The 19351-nt window shown below is 38.5% G+C and overlaps 1 protein-coding gene across 1 annotated transcript in view; it reads right to left on the bottom strand.

Moving 5' to 3' along the window:
- Positions 1–5483: 5483 nt before the first annotated feature.
- Positions 5484–19351, bottom strand: part of LOC128031545 (ribosomal protein S6 kinase alpha-1-like) — a 32940-nt gene continuing 19072 nt past the window's right edge. Inside the window, exon 3 of the mRNA XM_052619856.1 lies at positions 5484–6566. Coding sequence (XP_052475816.1) covers positions 6420–6566 — 147 coding nt within the window. The 3' untranslated portion in view covers positions 5484–6419. The remainder of the gene's footprint in view (positions 6567–19351) is intronic.

A 19351-nucleotide genomic window follows, 5' to 3' on the forward strand; every position in this document is an offset into this window, starting at 1 on the left:
CTAACTGGTTAAACTCATTTTGTAAGAACACACAGAGCTGGCGTTCGTTACACCTGTGAAAGACAAAAAAACAGATTACCTCAATACCTACGTCACACACTGACTCTTGACAGAAATATTTGAAGATGTGACGTTTGCTTACGCACATACGCAAACCCAGACAGAACTGATTGACACACACACACACACACACACACACACACAGCACAAGAGCACAGCTCCCCCAATAACCACCATCACTATTATATATATATATATATATATATATATATATATATATATACACATATATACATATATATTAGTGCTGTCAATCGATTAAAAAAAATTAACTAATTAATCGCACAATTTTTTTAAAATTAATCGCGATTAATCGCGATTAATCGCAATTAAAAGACTGAAACTTTTTGGATATGTAAATGTAAAATGTAAATAATTAATGTAAACTCAAGACAAAGAAACTATTTAAATTCAAAATATGATTGTTTATTGGAATTTTTGTTTAACTTTTAACACAGATTTTCTCATGTAAACAACATACCTGCAATAAACCATCAATATCCTCCAAATTAACTGTTGGCTTGAAAGCCATATTTATTACAGAAATAAAAACACAGGCATGTAAGTACCATTTGAATTTCAAAACAATCAATGCCAATAAAAAACAAAAATGATTTCTGTTATGTTGAATTCTAAGTGGACTGCAAAAAAATTCCAAAGTATAGTCATTGCCAGTGCTTTAAGTGGGCCAGTATGCACAGGTACTCAGTACCGCCACTTCCAAATATAGCTCTTGAGTGTACCGCCACCTCTCCGTGCGCACAGAACGTGCTTGTAGTGTACCGGTACGCTCATCTGGACATCTGTTTTAATAGAGGTTTTAATCTTTTACCTGCACTGCCGATTTTCAGAGCGCCCTTCACAATGCAAGCTTCCTAATTCATCCCACCCAGAGCAGAAACTACATTACCCATTCACCCTTAAGTTATACAAGTGAATAGCGAATGTGTCGCTTTTCCCACTGTTAAGTGTCAACAACTCAACGTGGCCGGAGAAGGTGTGTGAAACTCGTTGTGAGTTATACTAAAGCAAAATCTTGAGTATTTATTGTCTGATAAACATTAAAAACTGTCTGCGGAGGTTGAGTCGTCCTGCAGCCCCCGCTGGCTGTTCATTGACTGCAGCATCTTTTTTCTAAGTTCTAAAAAAATACCGTAGACGGCAAGGCACAAATTTAGATATTAATTTATCTAATTAATCTATAGCCCATGCACAAAGACAATATGATCTTTTTGTCCCCTTTTTGTTTTAAAGCTTGATGAAGAGAGAGAGCGCAAGTTGCTGCAGCTGAGGAGGACAGTGATGCACGCGTACAGGAGTGATTGACAGTTAGCGGCACTGTGTACAAAAAATACTCCGCTACACAATTATTTCCTTATTTTCGTTTAAGCTTATTAACGTTAGCGTTACAGAAAGGTCTGATTTACGCACTGTTACAGTCATTGTTTTTTTTGTTTTTTTTAAACAATGACATTTGAGTTCATGATTTTAATGTTGCTGTTTCTTGTGGCAGATTGAAGAGTAATCCGGCAGAGTTTTATACTGAAACTTTCCGTCTAAAAGTCCTTCCTTGGTCTTATCCATATTTCTTTGCACGTTGAACACACATAGGCCACAACTGGAAATAAAAAAAAACTGCAACCGCGTTAATTGCGTTATTTTTTTTTAACGCGTTAAATATTTCAAATTAATCGAATGCGTTAACGTGCTAATTTTGACAGCACTAATATATATACACATATATATACACATATATATATATATACACATATATATATATACACATATATATACACACACATATATATACACATATATATATATATATATATATATATATACACATATATATACACATATATATATACACATATATATACACATATATATATACACATATATATATACACATATATATATACACATATATATATATACACATATATATTAAATGTATTGTATGTAAATAAATGTATTACTGTTCCTCAATCTGACAACATTAGGAATGTGGATACATTCTGTCTTGAAGGGTTAAACATAGCTAAGAACGCTCCACGTTTTGATTATGGCTGGGAGTACAGGGCGCACAGGGTGATCAGACGCATGTAAGAGGGAGTTGCATTCAGAATCTGTAAAGAGTTTTGGATCAATAACATCATTCAGCTAAAAGTCATTTATGTTTTCTGTGAAGTGAATGAGATTTACACATGTGATAGAATACAGACACATCAGCGTCGATTCTGTGACTCACTGCAATATTGACTTTGCAATATTGAATCAACACAGCTAGCACAGCAAGTCATAGTTAACCAAAGCACAACCTTACAATAACAACCAATAATTCAAACAATATCTGGTGTTATTATGCTTCCACACCCCAGTACAGACAGTGCCATAAAGGGTAATGATTAATCCACTCGAAACCTTTGGCTTTGACCAGGGTGATCTGAGAGTAGAAAAACAGAGGAGAAGAGGGGATGAAACAGACTTTGTAAAGCAGGGGTGTCGTGTCTTCAGAGAGGACAGTAGTCTAAGAGCTCAGGTGGAGATAAATCGTGATATGTTCGCACCTGAAATGAGTGTCTGAAAGTCAACCAGGAGCAGCAGCTTTCTGAGCTGTTAAACAATTGATGGATGTTAAGTAGAGATGGGCATCTTCAAGCCTGGCCGACTTTTCTCATTTCTACAGGCCTGTTGATAAATGGAACAGAGATGTCCCATTGAACATGAGAGTGAGAGATAGAGCCTGAGAGGAAATCTTAAACTCCATGCCGCATTAAATGCACCATAACCAAGTTTTGCAGCTCACTTGATGCACTTCTGCGGCAGCAGTGTGTCTTACATGCTTATAGCAACTTGCCTGTGAATGTACTGGCAGTAGTAAGTCTTGACAAGCCAAAACACATTAACATTGACATATTCATCACATGCTAAACTATTCCATTGTCATAACGGAGTTAAAATACCTTTCCAAATGTTGTACAAATTTGTAAATTATTTAGCATTGCATTATGTGGAATTTTATGGTTTTTGGGAATAGTGCCATTATATGTTACATTCTCTATTATTTTGTAAATGCTTATTGCTGTCACGGTTTACGCTGCCAGAAGAAACACAGAGCAGAGGATAAGTGAAATATGGCTTTTAATATCCAACAAATGGAGCACGGAGGTAGACACACGTAAATAGCCAGTAAGCCTCAAGTTGCAAGTGAGTTAGTAGCAAGTAGCAAGTAGACCCGACAAAACAGAACTGAAAGGACAAGGCTTATGTACAAAGGATAATAGGGAAACACAGGTGGATGGAATCACTAAATTAACAGGGACATGGAACACATGAGGAATAGAATAGACACACCTGGGAACTAATCCAACCAAACACGGAAGACAGAAACTGGGTCACAGGGGCAAAAACACACTAAATGAGTCCAGGTATGTGACAGTACTCCCCCCTCCCGGTAGGTGCGTCCTCGCACCGTAGAAACAACCGAGGGAGGCGTGGGTGGGAACTTGGGAGGAGGTTCCGGTGGAGGACGGACTCCCAGGAGGGGGCCAGCAGACAGGGACCACGGAGGAAGGAGCCAGGGAGGAGACAGGAGCAGGAGGAGCCAGATGGTCCACCAGAGACCAGCCAGGACGGAGATCCAAGGTGGAGTCGACGGCGGGAGGAGCCATGGTGAAGGAGGGGTCGACAGGCGGAGACTGCACCGGTGGGTGAGGAGCCCAAGATGGAGCAGCACAGCCACAGAGCCAGGGTGACGTCGAGGATCCGGAGGGCCTAGGTGGAGACGAGGGAGCTAAGAGCCAAGGCGGAGCCGCTGGGTCGAAGGACCGAGGAGGAGTCCAGAGCTCGGAGGCTGGAGGCTGGAGGCGGAGACAGGGCCTTAACGCGCCAAGGCGGAGCTGGAGACTGGCAGTCCAGCGGCGAACCATCGCGCCCCGATGGCGCGGACTGAGGGTGAGCTGCGGGACTGACTGGCACCAGCAGGGATGACGAGGAACTGGCTGGTCTAGGAGGAGGAGAGAGGAGAAGGATGGGAGGAAGGACAGGAGGATCAGGGCTGGACGGAACCAGCGAAAGTGGAGCAGAGGGACCAGCAGGTCCTGGAGGAGGTGGGAGAGGGAGGCCGGGAGGGAAAACAGGAGATACAGAAGATTCAGAGCTGGGCGGAACCAGCGGACACACAGAAGATTCAGAGCTAGGCGGAACCAGCGGAGAGACAGAAGATTCAGAGCTGGGCGGAACCAGCGGAGAGACAGAAGATTCAGAGCTGGGCGGAACCAGCGGAGACACAGAAGATTCAGAGCTGGGCGGAACCAGCGGAGACACAGAAGATTCAGAGCTGGGCGGAACCAGCGGAGACACAGAAGATTCAGAGCTGGGCGGAACCAGCAGAGAGACAGAAGATTCAGGGCTGGGCGGAACCAGCGGAGAGACATAAGATTCAGGGCTGGGCGGAACCAGCGGAGAAACAGAAGATTCAGAGCTGGGCGGAACCAGCGGAGAAACAGAAAATTCATAGCTGGATGGAACCAGTGGAAATGGAGCAGAGGAAATGACTGGAGGAGGTAGGAGTGGGAGACTGAGAGGGCAAACAGGGGAGTCAGGGCTGGACGGAACCAGCGGAGAAACCGAAAACTCAGGGCTGGGCGGAACCAGCGGAGAAACAGAAATATTAGGGATTACCTCCATAGACCAGTCCATCAGATCCTGAACTTGCTCCATATGATCTTCAGAGGCTGCATACAGCTCACCCTCAGTCGCAGGAGTGTGGGCAGGGCTTTCCTACACGCCCTCGATCTCCACTAGGACTTCCACAATGCACGGTGTTGCCGGCTCACACACCTGGTCAGTCGCGCTCTCGAGATCCTGTTCCCTGTCAGTGGATGGCTCGGGCTCTGCGGCTGCGGTGGGCTCTGGCTCAGTGCGGCGTGATGGTGGCTGGCTGGTCTCTGGGTCGGGAGTGGGGCTGGCGAGGTCCTCTATGGGGCAGACGGTGAGAGGTGAACCATTTCTCGCCAGAGTCCACTCCACGAATGCGGCAAAATCCTCCCGAGGACCATCTTCGGGCGACAATGCTCTGCACTTGGAGTTCAGGCTGGTGTTGTAGAAGGTGCAGAGCGCGTCGTCCGGGTAGCTGGTGGCATTAGCTAATAGAAGAAACCGTCTGGTATGGTCCTCGAGAGAACGTCCTTCCTGCTTCAGCAGGAGGATGAGGAATTCGGGGCGATAGAGGGGATCCATAGAAACTACGAAAAGACTGTGAAAAAACGAAAGCAAAACGGAGGGAAAAACACGCAGTTTTATACTTTCATTTTTTTTTAGGTCGGGTCTTCTGTCACGGTTTACGCTGCCAGAAGAAACACGGAGCAGAGGATAAGTGAAATAAGGCTTTTAATATCCAACAAATGGAGCACGGAGGTAGACACACGTAAATAGCCAGTAAGCCTCAAGTTGCAAGTGAGTTAGTAGCAAGTAGACCCGACAAAACAGAACTGAAAGGACAAGGCTTATGTACAAAGGATAATAGGGAAACACAGGTGGATGGAATCACTAAATTAACAGGGACATGGAACACATGAGGAATAGAATAGACACACCTGGGAACTAATCCAACCAAACACGGAAGACAGAAACTGGGTCACAGGGGCAAAAACACACTAAATGAGTCCAGGTATGTGACAATTGCATTATTTTGGTGTTATGTGTTGCCCTGATGGTGTTTTATTTTCCTGTATTTGGCCTTGTGCAATGTCTATATGCAAATATTGGCCATGGAGAGGCCACTTACAATGAACTCTGCTTCATCGTGTAGCTTTTGATTGTATCATCAGTATTACTTTGCTAGTTATCAGCACATTAAGGTAAAATGCATATTTTGGAAGGGTCAGTAATTTGGTTTAACAACATTATGTGACTCAAATAATGAAATATACTGTATGGTTGAAAGTTGTAAAATATGCATACATCCCGGAGACACGGTAACAGTTTTTATACTGTAAATTTAATGGGATAATTTTTACAGTGTAATGTATTTAGTGTTTAATACATGATAGCTAATAAAACTAACAGATTTAAAGGCATTTATTTCTTCCTAAAACAGACTACACAAACTACATGCTGTTTTTCTGGTTTTGAACAAGATCACTCCTGATTGGTCAGTGACATGGTACAACACTTTTTATTATCTCATTAGCAGTCAAAAATGCAGCTTGGCAGAAAAATAACCACTTCCATTCTGCCTCTGCCCTTTCTCCTCTTGAAAATAAACTGGAAACGTCTAAGAAACCACAAACAGTGTAATCTTGCCCTAATAATATGCTGTCTCACGAAACAGCATCTCTGAAATATACATTTCTTTACAGTATTATGTTGACTGAACTGAACCTATGCAAGGCCAAGACACACAGCAGGAAACCTTGAGCCTCTGAGCAGAGATTTGTTTGCCGTTTTGGTCCGACAGTGACAGCAGGGTCAGGAGGAGGTTCACGCTTCGGGCCAGACAGCTGTGGAAAAAAAAACTAGCTTTAACATCTACAGACGTCTGAATCTATTTCTGCCTCCATACACCATCTGTCCTGCATTAATCTGCTCATATGGATCTTATGCAGCCAAAAACAAATATAAAAAACATCTAACAGCAAAACCTAATGAACAAAACAAACCTCTTGCATTGAAAATGTGCATTTATTATTGGAAAAGAATAGACAAAAACAAAACAATGACAGTTGCTAACAAAGCAATATGATGAGTCAAAAGAGATTACGGTATAACAGAAGACTCAACTGACTAGGTCAATTTTCTGAAGCCATACGATAAATTCATGTGAGGAACAGGCTAAAATTTAAAGGGGACATAACACACACAGTTTCTGCCAATCACATTTTAATATTGAGTACCTTGAGAGTAGTATTACATCCTTCATATCTCAGAAGAGTCTTTAATTTTATCAGATTTATGAAAGAAATATACAGCTTTACACTTCACTCCGAGCTCCTGGAGGTATGCCGTGGGCGGAGCTAAATCAATCAATGGCCTGCAAATGTGACCAGAGTTATGGCAGATCATGCAGATTAAGTGGATAATAAACATGAAATCTACTTAAGGTCTGTTAGGCTAAAACCACTGCAGGCTGAGGCTGAGCCATCATTAGCTGATTGGGCAACAAGTGCTTTATCCATGCAGCAATCCAATTGAGACCAAATTTATACAAGAAGTCTCAGCATAAACATATTAATGTTTAATCCAGATGCAACTGCAGTCGTGACAGTGAGTCATATAATAAACTAATAACACAAAATAACTCTGAAAGAGAATATTTAAACAGTACAAGAGGCTGTATGAGAAAAAAACTAAGATAACTAGGCTACTGGAGAGAACGAGAGAGAAAGAAAGGAAGTGATCAAAGAGGAGTGTTTCTTTTGCTTTGTGGACATCAGTAGCTGGATGATTCTCTTTTTTTTGATGACTCTGCAGCGTCTGTGTGAATCACCACGAATGGTGAAGAACAGTGTGTGCCAACAAGATGTGTTTAAAAACACACACACTTTCACTGATCTCTCCATCACACATTTGGAAGGTGCTCAATTGCCTGGTTTTAAAATAATATAGTATGAAATGTTTGTAAATGAATAATTGAGCATCTCATGATGAGTCCTGCATGTGATGTTGAGCTTTTTAAAGAATAAGTACTCAAAGCATTATAGCAGACATGTGCAAGGTTTACCTTACATTTATTCACTTGACAGCCATTTTTATATAAAGGCTTTATCTACAGTGATTTATACTCATTTTAAACAGTTTGGGGTCAGCAAGTTTTTTTTTTGTTTTAATTAATAATTTTATTCAGCAAGGAGATATTAAATAGATCAAAAGTTAAAGACCATTACACGGTTACAAAAATGTATATTTGTAAATATATATATTTTTAAATCTACTTACATTAGGCAGCACAATTGTTTTAACACTGATTATAATAAACATTTCTTGAGCAGCAAGTCAGCATTAAAGAATGATTTCTGAAGGATCATGTGACACTAAAGACTGGAGTAATGCCTGCTGAAAACTCAGCTTTGTTTTCATTTTATTAAATCAGAAAACAATTACTTTACATTTAATAATACATCACAATATTGCTGTTTTGCTATATTTATGATTAAATAAATGCAACCTGGATGAGTATAAGGAACGTCTTTGAAACCATGAAAAAACTAAACTTACAGATCACAATCTTTTGAACAGTCTTTTAGATTGAATTCCAAGTATACAGTATATTGTGTCACTTTGTATGTTCTCTGGGGATCAAACCCATCATCCTGGAGTTTTTTTAGCACTTTAACATTGAACTACAGGAGCCTTCAGTTAGGTTTATGGAATCAATAAACACAATATAAATTAATAATGATGTTCCTCAAATATCTACATTGTATCAGGAGGCAAACAAACAAAATCAGCTGGATAAACTGTAATATTCAATCCGAACTTGCTCACATTAAAAGCAAATATCAAGATTTATAAATAACACTTATTTATTATACAAAACACTTTTACACATTCAACACACAACCGTAACCATCTAGATTTCTCTAACATATTACGCCACTTACTGCACTAACCTTTTCCCCTTCTATTAATTTGTCTCCAACTCATTCCCTGTCGAAATCAACCTAAAACCCATGAAAAAAAAACATGCTAAAATGAGAAAAGTGATAGAAGGTGTAAGAAATCTGTTTGAATCGGATTAGTTCACTCAAGTATTCTGCACTGCATTCAGACAAATGAACTGATGATGCATACGCAGCACAGAACACACTGGCATGATGTCACACAAGATGATGTCATCCTGCTGGGAGAGAGGGAGAAATCCTCACACCATGCTAATGATATGGGTAAAATGAGCCAGCAATTTTGCCGCAGTGCATAAGTGGGGCAAAGATGCCAGTGTATTAAAAAAAAAAATTATCCAGTCCTAAGAGTGAGATACAACACAAATAGTACAAATAACCTGACAGAAAGAGAGAAAAGACACAGGGAAAAACATGTGTAAGAGTAGTAAGAAAGAGCAGATCATATTTTCCTGTGTTCGCAGTGCTGAGTAATAGTACAAAAGTATCTCATGCCAAAACGTGTCTAAAATGACTAGTTTGAGAGCAGAGCATGTGCAGGTGTCAGCACATCACTGCTGGCAACAATATGAATCGACACTGAGCCAAGAAAACACAAGAAAACATATCATTTCTTTAACTGAAGGCACTTTTAGTCTGTGCACGTGAAGTGTGTTTTAAGAGAGTTTATTTTCCACTTTTGACACTGATTGTTAATGTTGGAAAAAAAAAAAAAAAAAAAGGGAAAGGGAACATTTGGGAGAGTGCAGAATTCAATATGCAAGCATTTTCAACAGATTCCTTCCACTGACTCATGTTAACATCTCCAATTGTCCACTGCATTCACATGAGTGAGAATTTTTTATGCAATTTCAATTATTCTCACATTTTAATATATCTCAACAGTCACACAGGATTTGATTTCATAGTGTACTTTATAGACATCTGACCATATCATGAATTTGGGGGCATTTTTTAGCCAAGTAGCCACCAATCATTTCTAAACCTGATCTGCACTGTTTTCATACATGGCCTCTCTGCAAACCAACTGACGGAAATCCGCTGTAGTTATGAAGTAGTTTACTACATAAGAAACACAATTGCTGTGGGCTTATTTGATTTCTGCAAACTTGAGGCTTCTTATGATTGTGTAAGGCCTCAATCAGATAGAAAGCAATACCCACAACAAGCACTGCTGGGTTGAAGATGCTCTAAAACTCATTTAGCACATCACTCTTAGCATGCAAGCATGTGACAGCCTGAGAAATGTATAGATGAAGGAGCATAATTCAGAGTGAGAGTGAAAGACTCATGAGAGATATAAAAAAATCTGCACTGCAGTCAGATCTTTCTCAGATTAAATACACTGAACATGTCTGTGACAATAAAAGATCTCCCACAACAGCTCTTAATAAGAACAGTATGAGCTAATTTGTTTCATATTTTGGATTAAATCAGGCTTACTATGGAGTCAGATGATTTTTGGACATTTTCTTCCACTTTCAAGAATAATTAACTTGATAATGATCACAGGCTTACATACTGTATCTGAAAAACGAGTCTCAAGCTGACTTTACACAGCCAAATTAAAGCTGCTCTGGGGTGCATGTGCATTTCCCGAACAACAATCTAACTCACTGATTACTGATACTGATTAACCAGTCAATGCATTGTTGTTGAAACGAACTAGCTAGTTACGACTGTTTCCAGAACACGGTCACATCTCCGTCGTTTGAACCACATTAGTTCAACAACATAGGGCCATTGTTAATGACATCACAAGCATGTGGTGGAGGAATAAATTCCACTATTTAACCGATTAGACATCTCATAAGATGTTGCTGTATTGAACATGGCACCTGATGACTAATTTACCATGTTTTGTTCCCTGTGATTTTTCTTTATTATTTATTTAGAACCAAGAACCAAGAGAAAACATTACCATCTCCAGCCGCAAGAGGGCGCTCTACGTTTTCAGTGTAGACTACAGGAACACTGAGCAGCATAGAGCGCCCTCTCGTGGCTGTAGACGGTAATGTTTTCTCTTGGTTCATGTCAAATTAATTTTGATAAATAAGTCGCACCTGACTATAAGTCGCAGCACCAGCCAAACAATGAAAAAAAGTGTGACTTATAGTACGGAAAATACGGTACATTTATTCATTTAGCTGACGCTTTTATCCAAAGCAACTTACAATTGCTATATATGTCAGAGGTTGCACGCCTCTGGAGCAACTAGATATAACGTGTGTGCATCATTCAGCACTCTATCCGTTGTTGTAAATAATGATAAATATTTATTTGTATTAATTGTTTTATTCAAACACGGTCTAATTGTGCCTTATTTACTATGAAACTTTTTCAAACTAAACTTGCTTACACGTCTTGAATTATATTTTTATCACGGATGAAAAATGTTTTGTTTTACATCAAAATTAAGAAAAACTGAATGTTCTACTTGCTTTACTATGCGAAATCCAAATCAACACCAAATTTGCCTTAAAAAGCAATGCAAGATCTCCTAACCGAAGATCACTTGATCACAATTGGAAATCACTTCAATGAAGTGACTATCGCATGTTCCCTTCACTAACAGACTTCTGGAAGGGCCTTACAGTACGTTTGGAACGTCCCTACACATGGCATCCCCCTCCCAATGTACCCCTCAAGGGTGCAAAAAAGCCGCTTGGAATTCACCATACATATTCATGGAGTTAACACTATAACCACTGATCTATATTATAGATCAGTGACTATAACACTTTTTCCCAACTTGTTATGGTGGTTACTGCCCTTCCCTTAAGGCTGAAAATATATACCTGATGACATCAGACTACCATTAAAATCCTTTATTTTCTTCTTTAAATTCCATTATAGAGCAGTTCCTCATTCTGTTCATGTTTTCCCTTGTCTCAGGTTATCTTTCAGAGCAGGACCTGAGTGTTTGCCCTCCTTGGAGGCAGCTGATGATGCTGGAATGTAAAACATCTCCTCTCGAAGGCAAGTACGAGCAGATTCTGTTAAACAGAGCATGATCACATACACACACAGACTGTTCTGGAGTCACAGCAGGACATGGTATGAACTCTGACTGCTTGAAGGTCATTTCAAAATGTATCATAATTGCAACAGGAACACACACACTGGGTGTGAGGATGGTAGGTGATTTTTCATTTTCAAGGGAACAATTACTCAGACTGAGTGAGTGAGTGTGACCTGTACTCACAGTGAACATACAAACACAAACATAGCATTAACTTACTCTACTGAACCCCAGCTTGCCTGAAGTGTCACCATGGTTACACTTTACCGTGGATACACAACATATACATACACTTTGACATAGATCCAAACCACAAATACATAAAATGCTCCGCCCACATTCCAGCTTGATTCCAATATCAAGGTCTATTGTTCTGCTATATACTGAAACATGTTCCTGTGGTGCGTTAAGAAAGGACAGAATTATTACACAATGACTCTATCATTGTGGGTCAGTTATTTATTATTGTTACCTGATATTTACATGATAGGTATTACTATGGTATAAGTAAAAAAAAAACCATTTTATCAGTGACTGGAATTTTATCAATTTTATTTTATCAGATAAAATGATGAAACATAATAAAATACCATGTTTTTGTACGAGTACCAAATCTGTGCACTTTGTAAATAACATCAGTTGTTTTTTTTTACTTTATGATGATTCCTAGAATATAAAAGCAGCTATGTATTTTTCATAAATAATGCTCCATATGTGCTTACAAGTGACTAAAGTGCTCTTTTTCTAAAATGTTATTTTTAATGTAATTTAAAACATTTAAAATGTTTGTTTAAGATTTAGGCCCAATCCAAATTCTATTTTATACCCCCTCCCCTACCCCTCCGCCTAGCCCTTCCCCTTGTCCCTTAAAACAGAGTGTCAAGGGGTAGGGGAGAAGATATTCCCCTAAGGATTGGGACACCACTACCATGACGTCACACGTCATCAGCGTTCGTCGTCTAGCTCTTACAATACACTAGGGGTGCTACGATCACGATCGGCCGATCATTAATGCGCATCTCGTCAGTAAAGCCGGTTTTCTAATCAACTGTAAATTCCCTCAGGTGCGTGATTTCACAGAGCAGCTGTTACTACACAGAGCCATTGTTAACGGAGAAGGTGCACAAATCCACGTTCATTTTCAGCATTTATTTACACATCTTCTCAGTTAACAACAGCTCTGTGTAGTAACAGCTGCTCTATGTGAAATCACGCACCTGATGGAATTTACTGCTGATTAGAGAACCGGCTTTACTGACGAGATGCGCATTAACGATCGGCCGATCGTGATCGGAGCAACCCTACAATACACACATATACTGGTGTGCATTAGAGCCATTAATATCGTTCTGTATTAATGAGCTGCTTACTGACACACACACATATCGGAAATCGCTCAGCTCACACATCCAGGAGAAAATAAACTTGTAAACGATGCCCCACGACTTTTATTAAATACAGTTTAAATACAGAATCGCCACATTATATTTTCCAGAAACGAGAGGATACAATCGCTGTTTTTAAGTAAACTTACTCTAAAAAGATAAACGAACAGACGCGAATACACGCAACCTCCATCTCTCTCTCTCTCTTTCTCTCTTTCTCTCTCTCTCTCTCTCTCTCGAATAGACAATATTTGAGAAAATGGTTTAGCGATTTCTAATTATTGGGGGGACTGTCTACGGCAGTTATCGCCCTGATCAGACATATGCTGTGGCGCTATCATGCAGTCTGTGATGATATGACATTAACAAATGATTACTTTTAGTTAAAATCTTTATTTATGCCAAAAAAGCTTACATTTATGTGTCTTTTTGTTCACTGTAGCAGCCATGTTGCCAAGATAATTCATACCCCTTTCATTTGAAGTGTGGTCCCGAAAAATCTTCGTTTGAAGGGCTATCTGAAAGAATCCTAAAAATACATAATTGCTTCCACAAAAATATTAAGCAACAAAACTGTTTTCAACATTAGCAATAATAAGAAATGTTAAATATTAAAACTGAAAAAATAATTAAGAATATTTAACATTGTAAGAATGGTAAGAAAATGTCACATTAACAATTGTACAGCCTCAACACTATACTTGGAATCACAGGGTGCTGACTGCTGACTGCAAATCTCAAAAGGACAATTTCCAGAATACTGGACTATTTTTCACTATTAATGAGAGTTAGCCCTTGATGTCCAGTTAAGCCTGTCTGTGATTTGTGAGTTGGTGCAGCAACAGCAACCCAAACAGAAGCTTTAATTACACGGATCATGAGAAACACACTCTCATCCACAGACCAGGGTTCAAACACACAGGCTGAGGGCATCAGATAACATTAGTGCTGGGGAATGCCACAAAGCGGCCGAGACTGCTGAAAAATTGATGAGCAAGCACAAGAGTTCCTCTTTGGGGAGGATGACCTCAAAGAGATTTCACTCAGATTCTGAAAGTGATATCAAATACTCTCTTTAAACACAAACACACACACACTTCTCAAAAACTCACATACAGACTTCAATAACACACTTACCGTGTGCAAGGATTAAACACAGACACATACACACTCATGCTATGGTGTGTAAGGCACCCCAACTGTGGTGATCAAACCTTACATAAGAGTGCAAACTTATCAAATTCACACCAATGGAAAAGACATTATTACTCAACTCCCCACAGCAGTGTTGCATCTAAAAGGTTCCAAGTTGAATGCCACCTGCATCAGACATTTCACAGCACTGGAGGATAGTTCACCCAAAACTGAAAATACAAACCTACATGAATTATTATCTTCCACTGAAAACAAAATGAGATTACTGCATTGTATAGTATTGTTACTATTAATATTAATATTACAGTTTTATTAAATTTATGCATTTAGCAGACGCTTTTATCCAAAGCGACATACAGTGCATTCAGGCTAACATTTTTTTTTTTTTACCTAACATGTGTTCGCTGGGAATTGAACCCACAACCTTTCGTGCTGCTAACGCAATGCTCTACCACTGAGTATTAATAGAAATGTTCAAGTTGCTTTGCATACAAACAGCAGTTGTCAATCTCCAAAAATGATGAAAAACACAATTTAATCTTTATATACAAATATATTCATTAGTCATTGAAAGTATTTCCCCATGTTAAAATCTTATTCATGTTTGTTTTTTAAAGACTTCCAATTCAAACATGAGCCTTTTAATAAAATGTTATTAAAAGTGCAAGAATATTTCAAAATATTATTTTATTATTTGTTTTGACAAAATTTTTAACAAATGCAGCCTTAGTGAGCACAAGAGGTTTCTTTCAAAAATACAAAAATGTCTTTCCAAACCCAATCTTTTTAACAGTAGTCCACACACGCTTGGACAAATAAAAAAAATTGTCTGAAGACCTGCATACAGAATATGTGTGAGCAAAGATGATGTTAGTGGTGTATAATTAAGAGGCCAAAGTCTCTTCTGCTGTATAAGTGCTTCTATCAAATATTAAAGAGCCTTCATAGAGACGCACAGTGTTTAAACTCTGGTTAGGCAAGGTTCGGTAGAGGGACCACATATAGTTTCAACAAACAGAAACAAGTCTGTGTCAGCAGCCATATTTCAAAGGCGGCTTTGATTTACATTTGTATTTTTTGTCTTTAGCTGGCAAACATATTGTAAGAGTTTAAAAATAATTGTTTATATCATTGTACACATTGAGCATGTTTATTTCAGCAGAGAGTTTCTATATCCATCAACCTTTTTCACGTTAACACAAACCCCTCTCTCTCACACAAACAATTTTGATGGCAAGACTCCATTTGCTATCATTAGTGCCAACAGTCATTATATATGTACACGCTTTCATTAAAAACCTTTTACTCCAACTCTGACAACTGACAATGAACCACAATGTTTTGACGAACACGCTTGCTCCTCTATCTCTCTCTTTTTAATGCATCGATATCTCATGCTGTTGCCATGCCAATTATGGAACACCATGACAACAAGGTCAATATAGTCAGCAAAGTGGCACACAGCAAACACACAATGGGGCAACGTTCATCAATTTAACATTTTCTAACTGACAGGACAACACATCATTTGAACATCAATTATGGAAGAAGCAAACAACCACATGACTATGTCAATAGCGAAATAGCAGAAGTAGAACTAAACGTGAAGGCATTCAAGTAAGATTTAATATAGAGTAGATTCAAGAGCCTAAATAGATATAAAAGTTGCATTACAATGAACCAAATTATAAATAATTTAGTTAGTGACATATTATGTACATTCATTCCTGAATCACTTGAAAACAGATTTTATAACATTTTTGATCAACATAATGGAAAGGTTTGGCAGATCTTCATGAGCTGAAACAAAATTAAAAATATATATTTTGGATGAACATCCGATTTCTTGCTTTTATGCATCAAATAACATCGTGTTAATATTTGTGGTTTCTTTTTCTCTTCCTCTCTAGACAATGAGCAGCAGTTCTGACAGCACTTTATAGACAGAACAAATGATTGAACTCTCCCAGAGGAGCATTCCTGCTTTTAGAAAGCTCAGTTCTGAAAGAAACAACAGAAGACAGAACAGCTTGGACTTTTTTTTAAACAAACTTCACCAAATATAGTCAAAGAAAGAGAAGGCAGCAGGGGTGAACTCTACCTCAAGGCCAGATTAATACAGAACATCCATCAGACTGAACTGACTGGTAGTTTAGTACAACTGCTGCTCTCTAGAGCTGATCGGTCTCAGCTTTATATTTTCACATGAGCCTTTTATTCTGTTCCAATCTCTGCAGCAGCTCCTTAAATTGGCCCAAGTCACTAGCAGAAACTGATTAACAAAAAATCTAAACCAGAGTCTGTCTTTCAACACTGGAGCAGTGAAGATTAGAAAACAGAGAAATAAGGTGTACTGTGCCTCGAAAAACTAATACTGGAAAAGCTGTCTGATAAGTTTTGGTGGGTACCTATAGTATTTGGCACTATCGACGTGATTATATTGGCCGGAAAAAGAGAGAAAACAGACCAGAACAAGATGAAATTAATCCAGGTATAAGGAATTAGTTAAAGTTTCTTCACACTTGTCTACAATACACTATGCAGTGGTCAGAGTTATTGCCATTAATCGTCCACCATCAAGCAAATGGGAGAGGATCATGATTTTCCACTTTATATCAGAATGACTATATGGAGCCAATATGTACATTAGTGCATGAGAAAATGTTGATATAAAAACCTTAATTTACTGAAATGACTCATCCTTGTTTAAATGCACACTTTTTATGTCAGTCTGAAGATGAAGGCTTTTCATTCTGCTAGAAAAAAAACTAACAGTCAAATTATTTTAAATTAAATAACTTTCTTATAATAGAATTACTTTTACAAAAGGAAAAAATAACCATGGAAACTCTAGTGTTCAGCAACACTAAGAATAGCATAATATCCAGGTACCACCTAACTTGATACAAAAACCCTTGGGGCAGATGAGGCTCACCTTATGTGAGATGAAGATGAGATTTGACAGTCACTAGAGTCAAAATGTGCCAAAGCTCAGACTGGAAACTGATGCAAGGTTTTGAGCTCCATGTGTATTTGGTTCAGAGGAAACTAGAAGGCAATTTGGCTTTCATATAATATGTTTCACAAAGTGGCAAATAGGGATATGCCGGTATCAAATTTTCCTGTTGTGATTAATTGCTCATGCTCTCACCACGGTAAACGGTATTATCACGGTATTGAAATTTAGTTTTAAAAAAGTGCTCATAATACAGTATAACAGGTTAAAAAACTGTTTTTCTTATTACAAAAATAACTGAACATTTAAATACAATAAAGCAATAGATATAATATATAAAATATATAAAGTTAAAAGTTTTGCATAATTAAAGTGCAAAAGAACTATAAAGACCCATAGGTATCACTTTACAATAAGGTTTTCTTAAGTTAACCATTAACATTCACAATGAGCAATAGCTATATTTGCTACAGAAGTTATTCATCTTTGTTAAAAAATAAGTTTTAGTTCATGTTAGCTCATTAAATAACACAGTTGCAACTAGATTTTAACTTATTGTTATTAAATATTGGAATACCTAAGATGAATGAATATTCAGAAGAATATTAAATTGGCAGTTTATGTTAACTAATGAATAAACTAATGCTAAAAATGATGCCCTAATGTAAAATGTAAATTAACAATGAAAATCAAAACACTTTCAAACAATATATATGGCATCAAATGTCTATAGAGGGGCGCTTCCAGGACTCAAAATGTTAGCATGAGGTGCTCTTTGGATGGGATAATCATAATATAGAACAAATAGGAAACTCCAAGGCACTCTCTTTAAGAAAAAATAAAAAGCCTTTATTTTATGGCATGGCTTGATGAACAAGCCCTAAAATAAAGGCTTTTTAATAAATGTGGCATGTTGTATATATGTGTGTGTGTGTGTGTGTGCGCGCGCGTGTGTGTGTGTGTGTGTGTGTGTGTGTGTGTGTGTGTGTGTGTGTGTTTATGTTATCTTGGCCGATATGGCAGTCATTTTGGACATTTAAAAATGCTGCATGTCTTCAGATGTAGGACCCAAGAAACTGAAAAAAAGCACAAATGTCAGGGCATGACAAAACTTCTCCAGGCCCCAAAAATACCCTTAGACCCCAGAGGGTTAAAGACAGAGAAATTAAGAGCTGATGAGAAGCTAAAGAAGCAAGGAAGCGGGATGAAAGTGAGAAGTTGAAAAATTATATGAAATAGAGATGATATGGTCTCATTAAATTCTCTGTCCTCCTTATCACCCAAGACTGTCGCTTGTGGCTCTGACATGTCAAGCATAAAGGCCCAGGCTAAAATAGGTTCTTGAACAAGCAGTTATTTATTTCTGCTTGCTCTCTCTGGGGAGGGTGGAGGAGAACAGAGGTATTATAAGCAACGTTCATCCACAATATCTATACTGAAGCTTGGGTCCTACAGCTGAAGACATGCAAAATAGATTTCAGATCTGCGTCAAGATGAGCTTCTTTAAAAACTCAGTCTGAAAATATTTATTAACCAATTACAATGATTAAACTGAGAACTAAACATAGCTTTAAAGTGTTAGTTCACCCGAGAATTCAGAACAACGTGAAATGAAGTGCACGCAACTGTAATAAAATGTCTCTCACACGGCCCTGGGGGGTGAATAAAGGTCCCCTGCAGTGAATCCATGAGTTTTTGTAAGATAAATATCCAGATTTCAAACGTAATAAACAGTTTTTTTCTCACTTCTGCTGACTGTGGGGAGCGCGGAGAGAGAACAAAACAAAATGCTGGTCACAAATTAGACGAACAAAACAAGGATTTTTAAAGAGAAACATTGGAGGATTTCGAAATAAGCCAAGAGGACACAGGTTTTCCTTTGCTAAAGTAAGGAAACATTGAGTCTCATTCACTAATTTTTGCATACAATTTTCTTATTTATACGCACATTTGAACTTCTCACGAGAACTTTCCACCTAATTCACAACACGTGCGTACGCACATGAGCTTGTTCTTAAACTTGTTCTTCTGTTAGTGAATTTGGAGTCTTCTAAATGAGCGCCCATGTGCACGAGGTCAGTAATTAGCATAATTCACACCCCAACCAGCTCCATATAAGGGCTTTCCACAATGAGGCACTTGTACAGAG

This window comes from Carassius gibelio, chromosome A17 (assembly GCF_023724105.1).
Source record: "Carassius gibelio isolate Cgi1373 ecotype wild population from Czech Republic chromosome A17, carGib1.2-hapl.c, whole genome shotgun sequence".
Taxonomy (NCBI): Eukaryota; Metazoa; Chordata; class Actinopteri; order Cypriniformes; family Cyprinidae; genus Carassius; species Carassius gibelio.